The sequence below is a fragment of the Athene noctua genome, chromosome 9 (genome assembly GCF_965140245.1).
Source record: "Athene noctua chromosome 9, bAthNoc1.hap1.1, whole genome shotgun sequence".
Classification (NCBI taxonomy): Eukaryota; Metazoa; Chordata; class Aves; order Strigiformes; family Strigidae; genus Athene; species Athene noctua.
Genome location: NC_134045.1, coordinates 26,566,559 through 26,585,886, shown reverse-complemented (window position 1 = coordinate 26,585,886; position 19,328 = coordinate 26,566,559). Strand labels below are relative to the sequence as shown.

At 49.7% G+C, this 19,328-nt stretch overlaps 1 protein-coding gene across 2 annotated transcripts; it reads right to left on the bottom strand.

Annotated features, from left to right (window-relative positions):
* Positions 1-4,372: 4,372 nt before the first annotated feature.
* Positions 4,373-17,043, bottom strand: CYB5B (cytochrome b5 type B). 2 transcript variants are annotated; one of them, XM_074913551.1, is made up of 5 exons: positions 16,821-17,039; positions 8,332-8,460; positions 7,745-7,771; positions 6,214-6,245; positions 4,373-5,350 (listed from the first exon to the last, which is right to left on the bottom strand). In XM_074913551.1, exons 1-5 carry the CDS (start codon positions 16,974-16,976, stop codon positions 5,260-5,262), a joined length of 435 nt encoding a protein of 144 aa, XP_074769652.1. In that variant the 5' UTR covers positions 16,977-17,039; the 3' UTR covers positions 4,373-5,259. The 2 variants fall into 2 exon arrangements, with proteins under 2 accessions (XP_074769652.1, XP_074769653.1); XM_074913552.1 differs by lacking the exon at positions 6,214-6,245 and having other exon boundaries at positions 16,821-17,043.
* Positions 17,044-19,328: the final 2,285 nt, after the last annotated feature.

Sequence of the window (19,328 nt, the reverse complement as noted above, 5' to 3'; positions counted from 1 at the left end):
AAACTTCCACTTCCAACTCAGTCAATTGCCTTTTTTCCCTACATTATTTCAGCTAAAATCCAGGACCGAAGCAGCCAGTTCCCACTGCCTTTTCCCAGGTCTTTTTTGCAAGTTGGCAGCTGCTGATCTCTTGCTCCCTCCTGGGAAGATCTGACCAGGTACCGCTCCCCTGAGGCTGCTCCAACTGCCCTGAGAGCAACAATTAGGCAAATTTTAAAGAGTCACATTCTGCTGACAGCTGTGGGAGTGGGACATTATATTCTTTTCTAAGTCTACATGTAAATAAGAGGTGTATTTTGTGGTCTCCGTTTCACCTCTCCACTGCAAACAACCCTCCTACACGCTCTTCTTGCGGTGAAGACGCTGTGCTCCCGTAGCACATGGTGACGGTGCCAGCGCTCGCAGAGGCGGCAACGATGGCACTGCCGGCACCAGCCCACGCTGTACGGCTCCTTAGCTGACACAACTCCCTTCCCCTCGCCTCGCTGCTGCTCATCGGCTTCCTCAGAGGTAACTGGAGTTTATCAGGGAGCCCTCGCAGCAACCCGGCTGCCAGTGCTGGAAGTCTCATTATTATTACAGGGTGGAATACTGTAGCAGCAGCCGCTGATCCGAGAGCAGACGTTCTCAAAACTGGAAAAGCAAGCTAGCACTCAGCAATGGAAATACATCAGCTGGCCGCAGAGATCTTCACTACAAATAAGCACTTGTAGAACAGAAGGAGAACGACGGTGCAATGCTCGGTAACTGCGAACTTAATAACGATCCGCATTCAGATCGCTATGGACTGAATTCTGCAGAAAACCCTGCTCACCCCTGAAAAAATCTGAGTTTGCGTGGCTTGCAGGGTGCTGCTGCTTTCCCGACGCCCTGCGAGAACAATCGCATCGCTTGGTTACGACGCTCCCCAGATCATCTTTGGCACAGGCTCAGCATGAACTGATGCCAACGAAAAGATTTTTCCTCTCCTGACAGGAAGACAAATCTTGCGTCTGCCATAGCTCACCATTTTCTTAGCTTTAACTAATAATTAGTTTTAAGCAGAACAGTGGCTGTAACCAAAATTTTCCTGCTCAAACTGCGCTACATCTACACAGAGCAATTTTCAGGGATTCGGTTTACCCCTTCAGTTACCTTACACCGACGCAGCACTGCCAGTACCGACCATTCCCCACACAGACTTCAGCAGAGGGGGAGGATTGTTCCGGGAAACAGCGAGCAGCTGCTGAATACTAACCCCCCCGAATCATTTTGTCTGATTATAATTCCCACGGAGGTGCAGCAGAGATCCTGTGCTTCAAATGAGGGGAGCTTGTCAGGTCTGTAAAATACAACCAACGCTGGATTTTCAAGCCCCATGAAGCAGGCAGCCACCCCAGCTGGCCGTCGAGCAGCGCCTTTATGCTGCGACAGAGCAACTAGACATTTTGTGCCTGTTGGAAGACAGAATCGTGCCCTTGCTCATCGCACACCGTTACTGAACATGGCCAATACACGGCCCAGCACAACTCGCTGGGCAGACACTCTCCAGGCACAAGAAGCGGCATTTCACGGGCTCTCCCATCTCACCACCCCACCCCAGCCCCACCTTGGCAGCACGGAGAGCTCTGCGCCACGTTCCCTCACTATTCCTCCCCTTTATCAGCTAATTTCAGCAAACCCAGGAACACGCTCAAACCTCCTACCCACCCTCCACAAACCATCAACCCAATTAACAGTTGCCTTCTTGTGGTCATGGGGTTTGGGTTCGTGGCCCAGCAGAAGAGACCAGCACGGCTCTGCTGGCCTTCCCCAGGTGGCCGGTGTGCGGTTACTTTAACCATGAAAGCTGCCTCCGTGCTCGTGTTTCCAGCTCTTCACTCAACACCTTCTCCAAAGCACCTGAAGGAAGCAAAGCACACACACCCAGCTTTCATTTCACCAAGAGAGTTTTTCTCGCCGGGTGAAAGCTGAGACAGCGCCTGCATTGTGCGGGGAACCTGGCAACAAGTATTTGCTGTGCAAGGAGTTCAGCGTAAGGACAAAAATTTGGAATTGTCTTTTTTAATCCTCAAATAAAAGTAAACAAGCTTAGTTAATGCCTCCTTTGTTGACTGAGCAGGTTCACACCCGTGGGACCCACCATTCAGCGAGCCAGAAGAAAAGAAGAAAGGAAGAAGAGGTGGGCTGGCCCCGGCGCCTCGCTGGAGGACCCGGGCAGGGAGCTCAGGCCAGCCTGTCTCCACCATGCAGACATCGTCCTTCGGAGCAGCCCCGGCGCACTGAGAGCTCGGGAAGGGTCTGCAGGGTGGCAGCCCAGTAAAAATGATGCCCGTGCTGGGCACACCGAGGCTGTTCAAAGCTTGTAGTTAATGGAGAAGTGGGAAGACGTCGATGTGGCTTCTGTAAATGCACTTCAAGCACCTCGAGATCTTGGAAGGAGCCGGTGTGCATGCTGGAAAGGGACAGCTGTTTGGCAGAGGCTGCTTGGGGTTCCACAGGCATTGGACAAGGCTCTTAGCAGCTCTAAGATGCCCTGGAACAAGACTGAAGGTCTCCCCTGGGCAGTTAATCGGTTGAAAAGAAACAGCAGCAACAACAAAAAGGCTCTGTAACAACTGGGAATTGAGAGGCAGCTGTCCCAATGGTAAATAGCAAAGGGACAAGATCTGATGATGGCAAAAAGTTATTTAGAGCAGCCAAAATACAACTTAATAGAGAGAGCACCAGGAAAATGGTATTAAAAAAAAAAAAAAAAAAAAAAAAAAAGGAAAGTAAGTCAAAATCCAGGTGAAAGCGATGCCTACGGAAAAACCAGACGCGTTTCCCCCATCTCAGCGACACCAACACCCCAGCCCTGTGCCAACACGACGCTGTGGGAGGCCAACCAGGTGGCTCTTGCAGGGGGCCCTACACTCCCCCAAACCGCCCCGACGCAGTAAGACGATGTGTCAGCCAGCACGTGCCTTCCGGCTTGAAAACATTCTGTTGACAGCAAATCCACTAAAAACCTCACTAAACCGTTGTCACCGTTCATGACTCAAGTGATAAATGTGAAAAAATACCATTTCCAGTTGGAACTGCTCTCGCTTTAACTAGGGGCCTTTTTCAGAGCACTGTCCTCTAGATCAAAAAGCCCTTTGATAGTTTCGATTCCACGTGTGAGCACCTCCATGGTAAAACGTGCCCTTCCCTTTGATAAGCCAGATGGGGCTTGTTTCTCAAAGTCAATAGTTTTCTGAGCTTTTAATAATTTCCATGGGTTTCTCTGCATTTTTAAAAGCCAAAGGCACAGTCAGAGCATTCACCCCCTGTGACCCTCGGCGCCAGGCAGCCATCACCAAGCTCACTGGTTTTCCATCTGCTTCCTCCCGGGTCACTGCTGAGCTTAAACAAGCACGGGCTGCTCTTCACACGGTCGCTGGGTGTTCAATCTTTCACTGTGCGATCTCTCCTTGTGGATTTTTGTATCGATTTTGTTAAATCAGGCACTATACTGCGCAGTATCAATTCAGATGCCTTGCAGAAGCCCAAGCAGCACATCAGTGTATTATCAGCTAATCTGGAATATAAAAATATCATGTTGGACTGATAAGATCTATTTTCCATAAACTTACATCGACTGACCCGTTGCTGAGTTTAAGACCTATGTTAATGTACAACTATGTGGCCTGTCACCTTTATCCTTTAAAATGCAGCTAAATAGAATTTCCCAGGTCTTTCCCACTGGATTTTCCTTGGCTCAGATTTATACAGAATAAACAGAAACTAGACCACCAAAGCAGCCAGGGCAGAATGGGGGACAAAGGTAGCCTGCAACAGGATATCCAAGAGCCACCTCGGCACTGGGGAACTCCACCTTTCCCTGGCCAGGTAATTCACTGTAAGAGACGAAACCATCGATGGCAGCAAGGAAAGTCCTGTGGGAAGACAGAGCTCTGCGGGGTGTCCCCTCTGCGGGCACTGCTGGGGCAGCCACTAAACCAGCACGTGCCAAAACGTGGCACGGGAGGAGCCGCCCCAGCGGTCTCCGCACTATTCAAAAGGCAGAGGGTAATTCCACAGCCAAGAAATTCTCCTCCACAACCTCACGGGGAAAAGAGCAGTTTCACGGAAGAGGGAAAAAAACCCCCACAACTGACAGGTTTTCACGAACAGGACCCCAGCGTGTCGCTTCCCTTTTTGCTGCCATTCAAAAAGATGCCCCGTGCAGTGCCGACCCCGGAACACGCGTTCCCTGGAGGCAGCAGTGCTGGAGCCTCACGGGGGCTCTGCTCTGGGGGAGGCCAACTGCACGATACACAAAAACAGCAGAAGAGAGAAATAACCCCTCTATTCCACAACAAAACCAGGATTAGCCACAAGTCCCAGAGGAATTTCTTCTCCCTTTTCATTTAGGGAGGACAGACCGCATTTATTTGGTGTTTTCCCCCATCTGGTGCACATTCACAATAGATATGATTTTTGTTTCCAATACATGTGTCAGATCAAGACCTCACAGAGAAATAAAAATCTGCATTCCAGGAAGCCACGTGTCAGTTACCATTTCTGGCACTGCCCCACACAGCACAAAAGCACCCAAACAAACCCCATTCCAGGTATAAATGGTTTCACAGAATATACATTTTAAGGGGACAAGTACAAATATTACAAAATGAACTGAATCACTTTTAAAATACTTATATTTGTTTAACCGTTAAAAACAGACACGTACAGAAAGAGGTAGCAAAGCTAACAATTTCTTGCTGCTCCAATTAGTGTTGCCTGCATGCACTGGGAAAGTTGCTGCGGAACCGAATCTCGGGACGTCTTTTCTGGAAAGGACTGGAGACAACTTGCCATTTATTCCTGGCAATGCAGTGTGAAGGACTGAGGCAAATCCACAGGCTCACTAAGCAGCCGTTTCACGTTGTCTGGCTTAACAGAAAGGCATTGAAAGAAAAAAAAGGTTGTCTGTGGTTTACTTCCGAGAGCGAGAGAGCGCGAGAGAGAGCGCACACGAGCACGCGCGGGGGGCACACACCGACGGCAGAGAATACCGGGAAGCGGCACGTGCCCTGCCACTGCCAGAGGAGAGCACCACAGGTCCGTGGGTCCCAGGGTTAGGAGGATAGAGAGCTTGGTATTAGCTTGGTCCCATGGATATCAACATCACTTGACAGACTCAAAGCTAAAAGCAAGGCAGAAAAGGTGAAGGGAAGCAGAACTCCACGTGGTGCAGGCGTGCGCTCTCTCTCACAGCCTCTTTTTTGGGCTTTCTGAGGTCCCAGCACGGTCAGTTCACGAGGTTCTCCCATCCAACATGTAATAACGATACATTAAACCTATGACCAGCGCTCCAAAGATGGGGATTAGCCATGTTGACCAGAAACTAGAGGGAGACAACAAACAAACAAACAAACAAAGTACACACAACATAAACCAGAAGAAAGTATCAAGTTAATAATTGATTCAAGATGCTCACGAATTATGACACGTCTGTTTTCATCTCGGAACTCCCGGGAGCTGCCTCCCCTCAGCTCGGAGCAGCCGTACGGGCCGTGGCTCGCACCAGCACTCCCGGGGCTCAGCGCTCGGCCCGGCCCCTGCGCCAGGCCCCGACGCCTGCAACGGCGGCTCGGTGGCTTTATAAAATAGCAGCTGCATTGCTGTAGTTTCCAGCCCGGCACATACAGAAACCAATTTGGGGTTTCTGTTATTGGTTGTTGGGTTTGGTTTTTTTTTTTTCCTTAAATAAGTCAGACTGTAATTTGTGCTATACAAACAGCTGAGTTGACTCAAGGATGGAAATTGCTACAGCTATCCCACAATAAATCTTCCTCACTCATAAACCAGAGGCCACAGGCTCACCTTCAACAGCCTCCATAGCAAAAAAGTTCTGCATCAGCCACAAAAGATGAGGGCCCTGCTCTGCTTGTAAGGATTTTTGACTAAACGGGGCTGGTTATGGTAAAGATCCTCCGAAAAACTGCACCTTGCTCGTGCGACGTGAACGCGGGGGCCAGAGCAGCGAGGCTGCTGAAGGCCAGGGCGCCTGCGCTGCCAGCGAGGGGGGCACACCCGCCCCCAGCTCAGGGCGCTGCAGTTCAGTGACTCATTTTGGACCATCCACTTGCTGGAAGGCCGGTGCAGTAACACCCCCGGGGTTTTTTTTCCTGCCCGTTAGAGCTAAGGGCAGTTCCACAAAGGGAGAGCCCTAACCCCTCAATTTCTTACTGTAAGAGGATACCATACCTTGCTTGGCCTGAGGATGTCATACTTGGATTCTGAAGAGGAAAGAGGGAGTTAGCAGGGGGAAAAAGAAACATTAAACGTGTGCTAATAAGACTACAAAACTGAACATGTGATTACAAATATGGAGTAAAAGTAACCCCCCCTCCCTACCAAAAGCGCGGGTGTTTCTGGGGACGTCTGCCCTCGTCCTCCCCCTACATCCACCAACCTGCTCCCTCCCACCCGCCCCTCAGCTCCACACTGGAACTTGTGCCCCTCTCAAAAAAAAAACCCAAACTCTGAGAATTTAAATGAGCTCATGAAACACATAGAACTTGAGAATTTAAATACTTTCTTCAGTCAGCCAAAATTCTCATTTAGGCTTTCATCAGCTCTGCAGCTTCCTCCTCCACGGCTGTTGCTGCTCTCCAGCTGTGTCACAAGAATATACAAATTTTGTTTTGTGTGTGTGGTTCCCCCTTTTTTATTTTTACATTGCTGACTTCTAGCTCTTGCTGCTATTTTTCAATTATCCTTGGCCCTGCTTTTAAAATGGGTGTTGTACACTGGAGCAAGACCTTAGCTGTACATAACTCACTGGACTTTCTCCTCAGAAGAGAAAAATATTTGTAAAAAATATTTAACTCCTATCCAAGGGAGCTACTCGGATTACTACTAATTTCATTTTAGGCACGTCATACTGTTTATGAAACAGAGTTGAACCAAACAATACGTTTTAAGGTGAACATACACATCATCACGCAGCCCCGTGTTAGCACTAAGTGTGGGCTTTACCCAGCCCGAGTTATTCTCTCTCTGCCTGACTACAGCAAACACTCCCGAGGGCTTCAGTCACCACTCTGTTGACAGTTCTTGACTCCCGCTGCTCTGCGAGCGGCCCTGCCTTGAACACCATCTAATGGAAGCGTTGCTGAGGGCAGGGCTGTGCCTGCTCCAAGCCTTCGAGCCAAGCCAGAAGAGGGGCCAGCTGCACAGCGCATGTTTACCTCTCCGATGGGATTCTATTTATTACCATTTCCCTCTCCCCATCCATTTCAAAGGCATTTGTGCAACACTGTGCCCTGTTCTAATCCAGGAGTACCTGAGTTTTAAAAAACACCAGTGATTACTAGGGCAGTTAACAGAGAATTCTTGTTTTCCAGCCAAGCCCATGGTGGCTGTGCCTGTCTCCTGGCTTGAACGTAACAACACGAACAGTTCAGTGGTCAGGACATAGCGAGTAATGCAAAAAAAAGGTCTGTGGCTCAAGGTGTGGAAATAACATCACTGATGTCAGGGGACAGAGGGCACAAAAACCCACTTCCAGTTTCACGGAGGTGACTGCTGAGCTTCGGGACAAAACCAAAGGCATAACTTGCTTGGAAGATTTATTCATTGCTGTTGTTTGTGTAAACATAAAGCCACGAGCTCCACAAGGGTGGGGAAAAAAAAAAAAAAAAGGCATGTGACAACTTCTTTGTTCATTTTGTGAACGTATCATCGTTTCCACAGCATTAAATTAAAATGGAAAAATAAACCACTAACAGCTTACCTTAGAGCCTTCTTTTTTACGATCGTGCTGTCAAGGGGAAAAAAAAAGAAGAAAAAAAGATAAGCACTGACTTCAAGAGAAACCTGCAGTCTTTATGAGGGAATTGTTCTGTACACAGTCCTCATCACAGGGTAATTGCCTGGACTCGGTTTTCAAAGGAGTCGTTCCTTCAGCACCCAAAGGCACAGGCTTTGTAGCACGCAGGAAGCTGGTGGTTGTGCCGTGCCCCTGTGATCTCTCACCCTCCTGAACCCTAAATTACAAGGCAAGGGGAAGTTATGGTACCACCAGCTGAGGAGAGAACCGATTAGATTTAGCTTCTTTAAGTGCCCCTGATTTAACTGTGGTGAGAAATCCGTTCTGAATGGTGGAAACAGAAGACTAATTTAGTTTTGTTTCCTCAACAGAGATCCTCTTTCCTCAACAGAAATCCTGGACAATACAGAGCCTGCCTAAACTTAACTTAACTACTTACTTATTTCACAAGACACATCTTGGGGTACATGTTTAGTGGGTTACACAACGGACAGTCACACTTTTAGGTAGTTTGTGTTTGAGAGAGGCTGTCAGACCCAGCTGGTCCTTACCGGGTGGATCTCTCCAATGTAGTACTGCTTCAGCATCTCCCTGGCATCCATGGAATGCCCCACATCTTCGAAGCATTCTGTGGCATCTCTACCAGCTTGTTCGAGCAAAACCTCTTCTCCACCTGGATGCTGGAAGAGAAATCTTCAGGTGAGCAAAGGGCTAGATGCAAAAAGAGCACCACGAGTGTCAGCAGCCTTCCTTCCAACCTCCACCGTTCATCGCAGATGCCTCAAACCAACATCACCAATACAATCTTCCAAAGATTCAATTGTCCAACCTCTCCGTCGGGAATTCAGAGAACAGACGTGTCCTGCACAGCCTGGACACACCTCGCATAATAAAATTCCTTCCAAAGAGGTGAATCCCCAACATACAGAGGGAAGCACAGCTTTTCCCCCCACAGCCAAGCCAAGCTATCCTTTCTGTGATTCTCTAACTTGGGCAAGAAAATAATACAGAAGAAAGGATATCGTCATGTAACTTTTCATGGGCTTCGCTGCATAAATCAGGCTCCCTTGCTTCAGAGGAGCCTCTCCTGTATGATTTTCTCAAGAACTCTCCTGAGGCAACTCAGCTGTTAGTGAAGCACAAGACAACACTGCCTTTGCAGACACCAGTGGAGGAAAGGATATTCTACTTCTACAGTTACTTACAAAAAATAATAGTATTTGGCTGACAGCCTCTCTCTGCACATAGCTGTGCAATGAGGAGTGGAGGAGAAATACATCATGTTTTCTAGTGGCATAAGAAACTGTGACTCCAGTGTAGTCCCAACAATACTGAACTTGCTCCCGTGTACAACCACTCAATGACGAAGGGAGAGGAAAAAAAAAGTATCACAAAACCTGATACTATTTGACATCATATACTGCTTCCAGAGATTGAGGAGTTACAACAACAGAAGTATCAAATCCACAGGACGCTCCGCAGCCACACTGACACTTCTGTTGGTGGCAGATGGTGACAGACAACAGTCAGACCAAGCGGTCTGAACTGACCAAACACCCCAGTGCAATTCTGGTTTCCTCGCTGGGTTGGGCTCTCCTCTAGCACTGTCAATAGCATAATTCCAGGAACAGGTTGGCAATGGAAAGCACAAAGCCAGCAAAGTACAATCTCTTTACAGTGTGAACGTGAACAAACGGTTCAGTTTAAACTATCAGCTAATCCACCCAGACCAATAAAGTGGTCAGGTGTCTGTGTGCACACAGGGACTAACCCAGTTTTCTAGAGCATCAGGCAATGAGCACTAAAGGCGCCGGTGGAGGAGAGGAGAGTTGTTCACTGCTGCCTGAAATGCCTCTGATGGCTACAAGCCTGGAACTGGAGAAGAGGTGTTAGACTCAATTTCAGATCAAAGGACTAACACACCTGTTTTTCTCTGTAATATCCTTTTCCTTCCCCCAGACACAGAACAGTTGTCATTGCCCCCCTTCCTTCAGCTTGTCCGTTTTTGCTGCCAGAAGTCGAAATATTCCCAACTCGGCTATCACACCTCATACCAAACATACTCAGTATGGACACAAAACCAGCCCAGTTGTTTACCCCAGTGAGTTGCTGCAGCCAATTCTGCAATCCTCATATCAGAGCTCTTTATTCTGAATAAATCCCTTTATTGTCCAGGGATGTAACAAAATCAACGTGGAGCTTTCTCAGCAGCCATGAAGGGCAAAGTCTGCAGTCCTAGGACACAGTGTGGTTAGCAGGCAGTTATTAGATTGCCTTGGCTGTAAAACCAAGCAAGGCTCCACTCTGCTCATTCCCCCCGTGCCTGGCTACAGGCCTCGCTGCCGTTTCTTCCACACCACCCCTCCGGCTCACTTGTTCTCAGAGGGAGTCGGATCAGGGACCACCCTGGCAGAAAAGCCACCCTACAAAAAAAGAGAAGGAAGGGACGGTCAGCGGGGCTAGTGTGAGTGAGTGCACTACAGAGCTGGACGCACGTCCCCTCATGCAAGGGAGGTAACGGCGGCACAGGCTGCAGCGAGACCAGCCTTTGGATCATTCCTGCGCCTCTCGGATCACACGCTCAGGCTGGGCTGCAGTGGTAGGACACCACATGTAGTGTAGGCACATCACTCAGAACAACTGCCACATTTTCAGCTATTTTATGACCATGCCTGCAAAGATCCATGGAAAGCAGGGGATGAGAAGCTGGCCGTTTTCTTTAAGCCTTCTAGAAGAACTCCTTAGGGACGTGTCACCAGAAATCTCATTTCAGATGGAAAAATCAGAACTGAATTTTAAGAACACAACCTTGTTTTCCTGATTATCCACCCTAAAAGGGCAGACAAAAACCTGCAGTAACATGCAGTGGATACTGGCTTTCAGTAGCATCCAGTCTCTGCATATACAAGAGGCAAGAAGAATGGTAAAGTACAAGAGATAAGAACGGCAGAGTTTACTCCTCTTCACATCTTTGGGTCTGAAGCCTTGTCATGCACTTGCTAAATCCACAAGTAAGAAAAAGAATTATTTATTCATGCACATCTGTCCTTCACTATAATCATCAAGCTAAAACAAAAAACTTCAAAACATTTTGGCATATCGTATTTCTGAAAGGACTCCCTAGTCTAGACAACCACAACTGCAGCCAGACAATTCTTACCTTGTCATACCGGGCAAGTGTAAAACCAGACTATTTATACAGGAAGTCATTTACTCTGCCACAAAACTTCTCAAAGCTACAGCTCCTGCAGGAAAACATGAAAACTGAAAGGGTTGCAAACTGTGGAAAAAAAAAAAAAATTTCCAGAGGAAGCAATGGCTGAAAAATGTCTGTTTCTGAAAAGAAATGGCCAAAACCAAACAAGAGAAGTGGGCCCAAGGGCCAGTCCTCAGAAGTTTTCCTCAACAACAGTAGTAGAACTGGAACCTCCCTGTCAGTGGAGCCTTCAGCAAACCCAATAAATAAAGTACACACTGACAGCAACGTTAACAGTCTTGAAGCACCAGTTCTGGAAGGCTATGACCAACGCTGCTGAGCAGAGAAAACAGTTTTACAGGGAGCCCCTGTCACTTGGAAGTGAAAGCACAACAGCCATCACCAGTCCAAGGCACCTCCAGAGCCCCCGGCGAGGCGGTGCGGAGCGGGGCCAGCCTGCTCTGGCCACAGCCAGGAGATTTAGGGGCAAAAAAACCCTAAAAAAAACCCCAGCCAAGACCTCCTCATGCTCTGCGGTACTCACAGCTACAGCAGGTGCTCTCAAAAGCGTAATTTCAGTGGGATCTTTGAATCAAGCTCTCCAAATTCCAAACAGGGTCCAGAGAAGAACAGAAGCAGGGAGTTGTACAACCCCATATTCCCTTTAAACATCACTGATGCTCTAAGCTGGTGAGTGAAGAAAGTTTGCCCTCCGTGACTCACTGCCTAATTAGCAGCTCATCTGGTCCATCTTCTGCGTCAGCCACAGGTTGTAGGTTGTTTTTATTCGTGAACCTCAGAAGATGCTCTACCCATGTAGGGACGTGGAGCGAGCAAACAGCAGCAGCAAGGCAGAACCGGAGCCGCGCAGCAAAGGCGTCTGAGAGGCAACACAGAAACTCGCTGCGAAGGCGAGAGCCTCGAGTCGCCTCGCCACAGCCTCCAAGTGTCTGCCTGCGTATGTCTGGCTGGCAACTGCTGTTACAGACCCACTGCAAATACAAACAAGCTCAGAAGCCATGCTAAGCTCTACGACTAATTAGACTGCTGGATCGGGTGAGACAGATCATCAGGTCGAGGAGGGATGCAAAAGCTTTCGCTCCTAGCCCCCAGTGTCAGAGGTAAGCCAGGAAAGGGAGGAGTTACCGTGCAGTAACGATGTGCCAGTCCCGTACAAGCCAGAAAACAAGGACAAGCAGCCACCTAGACAAACGGTGTTCGTCAACATCCTTCAAGGCTTGTTTTAAGACACAGAACAGGTTTCCCCGAAAACATCTCTGCAAAGCTGGAGCAAGTCAGCATAAGCAAAACCAGATCTCTGACATTCCTCCTTCTCCCTCACAGGTTTCAGATACCCCAGAGTACACAGGAATTAAATGCAGAAAGACAAAGAAGGGTATTCAATAATGGTTTTGTACTGCTGGTGTAGCAAAGAGGCAAGAATCTAAAAACTTGCTGCCTCTTCGGTGTAAGCAACCACCCGATATTTCCCTCCTCTTTACTTCCATCTCAATAACAGCACTTTTAACAACCATCTCTTCCAAGCACAGACCCTACCTCAGCTATACACCTGCCTGGAAAGAGCCTCACTTCTGTTAGAACAGTGTATTTTTAAAGACAAGCTGTCAGTAGTAGACTATTTCCTTCTTTTGAAACATAATTTGAAGAGCATTATACCTGAAACCAACTGACCAGTTTGGGTTAGAGTCATCACAACCCAGGCTCATTCCACTTGGAAACCAGTTCAGATGGATTTCATCCCACTTATCACGGGTTTCAGAAGCAGCAGCATGTGCCAAGACACGAAGTCGTGGTGGCTGCTGTGGCTTCTGGGCACAGGCAACAGACAAAAGGGTATGCTGGAGAAACACTCTCCAATCTCCTGTAAAAATGGAGATAAAACATGTCCCTCTATCATAACAACGCTCGTGAAAATAAGTCTATCACAGATTGTGCACAAGTAAAGCCACAGATTTTAATACCAGTGTGGTGAGGGTGTAAGCGTGAGCAGTACCAGACCCCCGAGAGCCTGTCAGGGAGGTACCTCTGCCTTCCTCCCCTCCCTTACTCATCGTTCACGCAGCCAGCCCCTTTGGCTCTAGCCATAGTCTACACTTCCTTTTCTAGACTACCGCAATCAGGAGTAATAACACGTGTTCTGGTGGCCCAGTTACCTAGATCTGGGAGACAATTATATTATTGCCATAAGGCTATCTCAGATGTCAAATAATCACACCTCATTTCAGGCACTTACAGGCTTTCTGAAGCACAAGAGACTGCAGTCTCTCAGAAACATTAAATCTCAGTTGCTGTCTTTGCACATCTCCTGCATTTTGTTCATGTTCTTATAATTCAGCAGAATTTTGCTATGTGATAAATGTCTTGTTACTCCTATTACACAGTAAATAACAAAGTAAACTGGAAGTTTAAATGGATCTATGCTTCAAACACACAGATTTTGAGCTGGCTAGCTAACGGCTGCCCTGCTGTACCAAGTCTGCAGGAATCACGAAGCAGAATTCAACAATCTTTTAGCAGTGAGGCTTCTTCGAGATTACACAATCGCTCCAAGGTAACGCTCCAGTGGAATTCAGCAATCCTGTTCAAATAATCTGTGACCAAAGGCCAGAAAAGGCAACAATTAGAGACACTGCTTCAGTGACTACACAGGATCAAGGGGAAATATTACCCCCTAAAACCCTGATACCTGCAGTTACAGCAACTCAGAGTTCCAAAGCAGAACAGTTTATCAGACAACTGTAACTTCTAAACAAGACAAACACTCCTGGTTCTGATCAGCTACACATTGTTCCCCTGTCACTCAACTGATCACAGTGGGGTAACAGATATAAAGTGTAGTTTTGCTAATAAATTAGGCCTTGATCTACATTTACAAGTTTCGCTATGTCAGCGAGGAGGGTACGTAGCAGAGTGTTGTGTCAGCCATGCTGGCACCGTTAGAACAGTAGCCTTATTCTTCTCCCTTTCCCCAGTCCAAGTAGATCTTTTTCACGTCAGAAAAACACTAATGGGATAAAGGGCTTGGAAAGGGCAATGTGAAATATCATCCCAAGGTAACATTCAGGACACCGCTAAGCCTGGCTTGCTGGGGGCGGGGAGTGAAGCATTTTTCTGGGCCCATTTATAACACTGCAGGTGTCCCGGGGAGCACGTCCCAGACACCATCTTACACAGAGAATGTCAGGAGGAAGACTGACCACCGCGCAGGGTCTGTGCTCTGAAACACAGCCATTCACACTGGCATAAATACCCTGACAAGATTTTTCTAACTCTTCAAGTCTGAAAAGCGATATCAGCAACCGTAACTGGAACATGGAGGCAAGTGGAAGGACAAGGCAGGAGTTTCCACAAATACCATCCCAGCCTCCAGCTGGTTTGGGCTCTTCCTAAACACCACAGCGTTTTGTTATTTAGAAACCAGCAGTTAATTGCTTCCCACATTTTTGCCTGGTCTTCCCCTGAATCTACTTAACCTTCTTGCACCCACAACAACCTTTGGCAAGGAGTTCCACGGGTCTGCTCCCTGTTGCGTGAAGAAACTGCATTTGTTTGTGCTGAACCTGGCTCCAGCCAGCTGCTTTGGTGTCCCCTGGTTCTCGTACAAGACTTTTAGATGCAGGCAAACATGACAGATTTCAGAAACTAGGGGAGTTAACAAGCATTCTTCAAAACACAGCCTCCACCCTGCCCGTTTCATTGGATCAGCAGAGGTAGCTGAGCCCACTGCTTTGTACTCCACTGCCCTCCCTCAGGAATTTGACAGATGCCAGATGACAGGGTTGGCCTAGTGCCGGGGAACCCAAGCGCTGGAGGGGGTGTGCATGCAGGAGGAGGCAGTCAGCTGCTCCCAAAATCCTCGCGTACCAGCTGGAAAACTCCTGGTCTTGTGAACTGACCCTGGAGCGGGAATCTGAGTCCCTTAACTCTGCTCACAGCTCCACCACTGCAAGGCTTCCTGAGTTAGTCACACTCAATACAACCGTCTTCTCCTTCCCACCCCAACGATAAGCTCTCCACAGTACAGTTTGCATCTGGTGGCAGATGCATGTGACTAAATGTGTAACCGGTCCCTCACCTCAGCAGGACCTGCGGGCTCGCCTGTAAAAACCAGCTGAGCATCAGCTGGTAACTCTTCATGCCACGGCTGCTCTGCAGCACCAAACTGCCACACTTCCCCCAGGCACCCTCCCACTGTCCCACATGCTTTTCTTTCGAGTGTACTGGGTGCCTTGAGTCTCTCTCAAGGATCAAAGACCCAAGAACAGCAGCAGCTCAGCAGGCAGCTTTTCAGATCCTGCACCTGACACAAAGGCATCTGTAACCAGTGCTGGAGAACCAACAGCAGACACAGCAAAGGAGCAAGCAGCCAGGAGCCATTTACGGTCCTGTGAAAGAAAGATTTTTCGTTATAAGCAGTGCAGAACGGGCTATGGCAAAGGCCAGCTCAAGCCACCATAGTAACAGACACTCCCCAATTTGTCCACTGAAATATCTCAGAGGCTCTCTTAAAATAAACTTGGAGTGGAAGACTCAAAGCAGAAGTCGGATTCTGAATGAAGCGTTACAATGCTGGATCCAATGAACAAAACAGTGTCCAACTTTATAAATAAATACCAAAAAGTACACAGAAAGCCAGCTGTCAGGCCACTATAAAAAAGCTGCCAGGTTATCATTCTCTCCTCCTGATAAGCCTCTACACCTCACCAAGGCAGCTTTGTCACCCTGTGTTATGACTACACAGGAGACATGCTTTAATCATATATGCCTGGAGGAAAATCAGAGTTTAATTTAGACAAGCAAAACCAACAAGCAGCAACATGCACGTTTTCAATTAAGTGCTCTTATTTTAAAGCTGATTCAGACTCACTTTCACACATTACCCTGTAGATGCTTCAGGTTTGGTGTTATTTTAAGCTGGGATAAAAGCCCTTTGAAATTTTGTTACCATTTCAGTTTTCAGTTCCAAGCACAAATGACACCGCTCTCAACCTTCTCAAAAACAGAAGTCAAAAGCATCGAGTCTAGAAGCAATTTTTGTTCCCACATCCAAGAGAACTGGAGATGAGGCAGCAGAGACTGCATCGCTTCCAAATTGCTCGTGCGTGGTCACCTCTGGGAAGGCAATAGTGCAGCAGATGCTCACCTACAGAATCACCTTTGAGTTCTGAGGCGTCCCTGGAGGTGTCAAATTTAAACTACTGACCTAGCCCGATACTGTTTATCCTACAAGACCAGAAGTGAAGTAACATGGCTTAAGGTGAGCTCCCACGTAAGGCACGCCTGAACAGATTTCCTAAGGAAACAGAAGTTGACCAAACGAGTAGAAGCGCACAACCCCTTCACTGGCTGCCCTTTGCCAGCACGACCTGCCATCACTCTCCCATTTCTCACAGGCATCTTTGAGCAGGGGCAGGAGCTGCCCTGAGCAAATAAACCGTGCAGGCGGCCAATAGACCACCGGGTCTCCCGGGGCGCCCCCTCAAGGCTTGTGGGCCCCTCCTTCGGGCAGTGCTGGGCCGCTGAGGCCCCGAGGATTGGGGCCAGAGAGCTGCCTCAGGGACACAGGAGCCCCCCCCCACCCCGCCAGGGCCTACTCGCCCGCCCTCCCCCTTGCAGCCCCCCCCCGCCCCGGGATCTCTGCCCCCCACGGCACTCCCCCGCCCCTCAGTCCTCCTCCCTCACCCCCGGACCCTCCCCTTCCCTCTCAGCCCCAAACACCCTCCCCAAGCCCCCCCCCGCTCCCCTCAGCCCCCTCCAGGCCCCGTCCTTCGCCCCGCCGCCCCCTGAGGGGACGAGCCGGGACCCCGCCCCGCCCGGCCTCACCTCCTCCAGGAAGCGGGTGACATCGTAGACGCGCCCGTGGATAACCAGCCAGGCCTCGCTGTTGGAGTTCCGCTTCCCCACCTCCTCCAGCGTGAAGACGGGCCCGGCCTCCGCCGCCGCGGAACCCCCGGCCTCCGTGCGCTCCGCGCCTTCCATGCTGGCCGCCGGCAGCTTCGCGGAACGACGGGCGTGGCCCACGGCAGCCGCCGTAGCGATGGCGGACGCCCCCGCCCATCCCCTCCCGCTAACGTCCCGCGGCGGCGCCCGGCCGAGCCCGCCGGCCAATGGGGAGCGAGCGGGCCCGGCGGCGGGGCGGTGGCTGGCGCCGGATCCAGCCAATGGGAGGGCGCAGCGCCGGGCGCGGGCCAATAGGGAGCGCGCAGAGCGGCAGGGCGGGAAGGCGCCGGGCCTCGTCTCGCCTCGCGTCGCCTCAGGCGGCGTGTCCCGGCGCGCCGCCAGCGTGTGGCCGCCCTGCCAGGGCGCCGAGAGCGAAGCGCCTGTCAGCGGCCCGCCCGGTGTCCGTCCTCAGCCTCTGGTAACTCTCCCCCGTCCGGTCTGTTGGGCGGGTGAAGGGAAGCCGGGATCTCCTGGGAAGCGCCTCTTCCCGTCAGGGCCTGCCCAGCGCGCCGGGCGGGCGCAGCTGCAGCACCCCCAGCCGAGCTGCGGGCACCTGCGACGGGCCGCCCCGGCGTTGCCTCTGGGAGCAGAGGCGGTCGAGAGGGCTGCGCCGCACAAGCCATCGCGGTGGGTGCGGGGACGACAGGTAGCGGCTGTTTCATCAGGAAAGCGCAGGGCGTGCTGGCAAGAACCATTTGTCAGGGTCCCTGGGCTCAGCTGCAGCGCTCCCTTGGTGGGCTTTTGATTCCAGCGCCTGTGGGAACAGGTTTTATGCTGCTCCTTTTGTTTTGATTCTTTCTGTGCGTATATAAAATAGGTGGCCAACTCACAGATCTCTAAACGGAGCCGGAGGAGGCGCAGCACGCCTCCAGCGCTGGGTTTGTATCGGTTTGTAAAGGAAAGTGTTCACATGCAGATGTGATGTGAGTCACTTGGCAAGTTCTCCCTTCCCTGCCAGGTTTAGGGACAGAAAGACTGTTTGGATGCTCAGAACCTGAATAACTTGTAAACCCGATAGTTTTCATTCGTGTACTCGCATTTGTGGCTCTGGAATTTATTTTCTTACACTTGCAGTGCAGGTAATGCTGGACAGTGGACTGTTTGTTTTAATGTAACTGCTGAGGCAGCAGTAATGCCCTATGTTGTAAGAAGTGCTCACACTATTACCAACGCTGGCTAAATATTAAAGGTATATGCAGAGGGAATTTGAGCAGGCTAAGGTCTGTGCCGTTTGCTACAGCTGGGATTGGAAAAGGAGCTCAAGTGAAGCAGGTACCCGTACCTGGCTTGGCCCTCAACTGGATCTCTGTGGGCCTGAGCACACCTAATGGTACAGCCTGGGAGATTTATCAGCTCCCAGATGTTATCCTGACTAATCGAGTCGTCCACATCCACTCCAGTACAAAGGCAGGTCAGCTCCCTGAAGGCCCCAGGTTGATTGTCAGACAAATGTTCTCGGTCACTCTCTGGTAAAGAAGGGAATTCTTTATTACTGGACAGAGATCGCTCCAGCGGCGCCTGCCAGCCATAGTCTCTAATCCAATTACTGTTGTAATGCACAGCCTTTGCAGATGGCTGAAATTCAGGTCTGAGACCTGGCGTCGCAGCTGTTTTTCATACACTGGCTTCTCCCGGCCTTTTTCTGCTGGTTTTGTATAAAGAAATGGGGATCAATCAAGGTGCAGCCAAAGAAGTAGTAAGGAAATAAAACCACTGTACTGGGTAAAGAATAAAGTGCGGAGAGAGGAGTCATTCGAGTCTGATCTGTGTAGGATTGAAATCCATCTCCTGCCGTCAGTGTGTTCTCTGTCTGAGGAAACAGGCTATAAATCTGAATAAACCGCAGCAATAGTTGAACTTTACTAAATGTTTCATGTCCTTTGGTACCTGGGGTGCTGGTGACTTTTCCTCACGTTGTTCCTTAAGGCGCTCAGTTCTCGTAGCTGGAGCAAAGAGTGTTTGGCTTTGTCAGTGCGTTTAGTGCCTTGTGCTTCCCAGCGAGCTTGTTGTCTTTCATCAGAATTCTTACTCACGCTCTGCTGGCACAGCGAACTGGGGTTTCTGCTTCTCCGAAAGCCTGGTAGGTAGCGCAGCACATGGATGCACGCGCTGCCTTTGCTCTGTTGCCCTGGTGAATTGCGGGCTTGTGTGTGGCCTCCCTCTAAACTGAACTCTGTGTTACTTTACGACGTTTACCGAGACAGCCATAAAGCTAGAATATTTCTGTCTCTCGGTGCTTTCATCTGTGATAGCTTTTTTTATTTTTAGCTGAGGCAATGCGTGCATGCTTGAAGTCTTTCTTTAAATATACACTTATTGCCCACTCCTAGCCCAATAAAGTCTGCAGTGGCTTCTTCTGAGGCAAGTGTCAGAACCAGTGCTCTGTCTGTA

Bases quoted from the DNA above. Each gene is read 5' to 3' on its own strand.
- CYB5B (XM_074913551.1), bottom strand. From the start codon at position 16,976: ATGGAAGGCGCGGAGCGCACGGAGGCCGGGGGTTCCGCGGCGGCGGAG. The intron at 7,772-8,331 runs GTAAGGACCAGC...TCCCCTTGACAG, and splicing joins ACATTGGAGAGATCCACCCG to CACGATCGTAAAAAAGAAGG. The intron at 5,351-6,213 runs GTATGGTATCCT...GTCTCCCTCTAG, and splicing joins ACATCCTCAGGCCAAGCAAG to TTTCTGGTCAACATGGCTAA.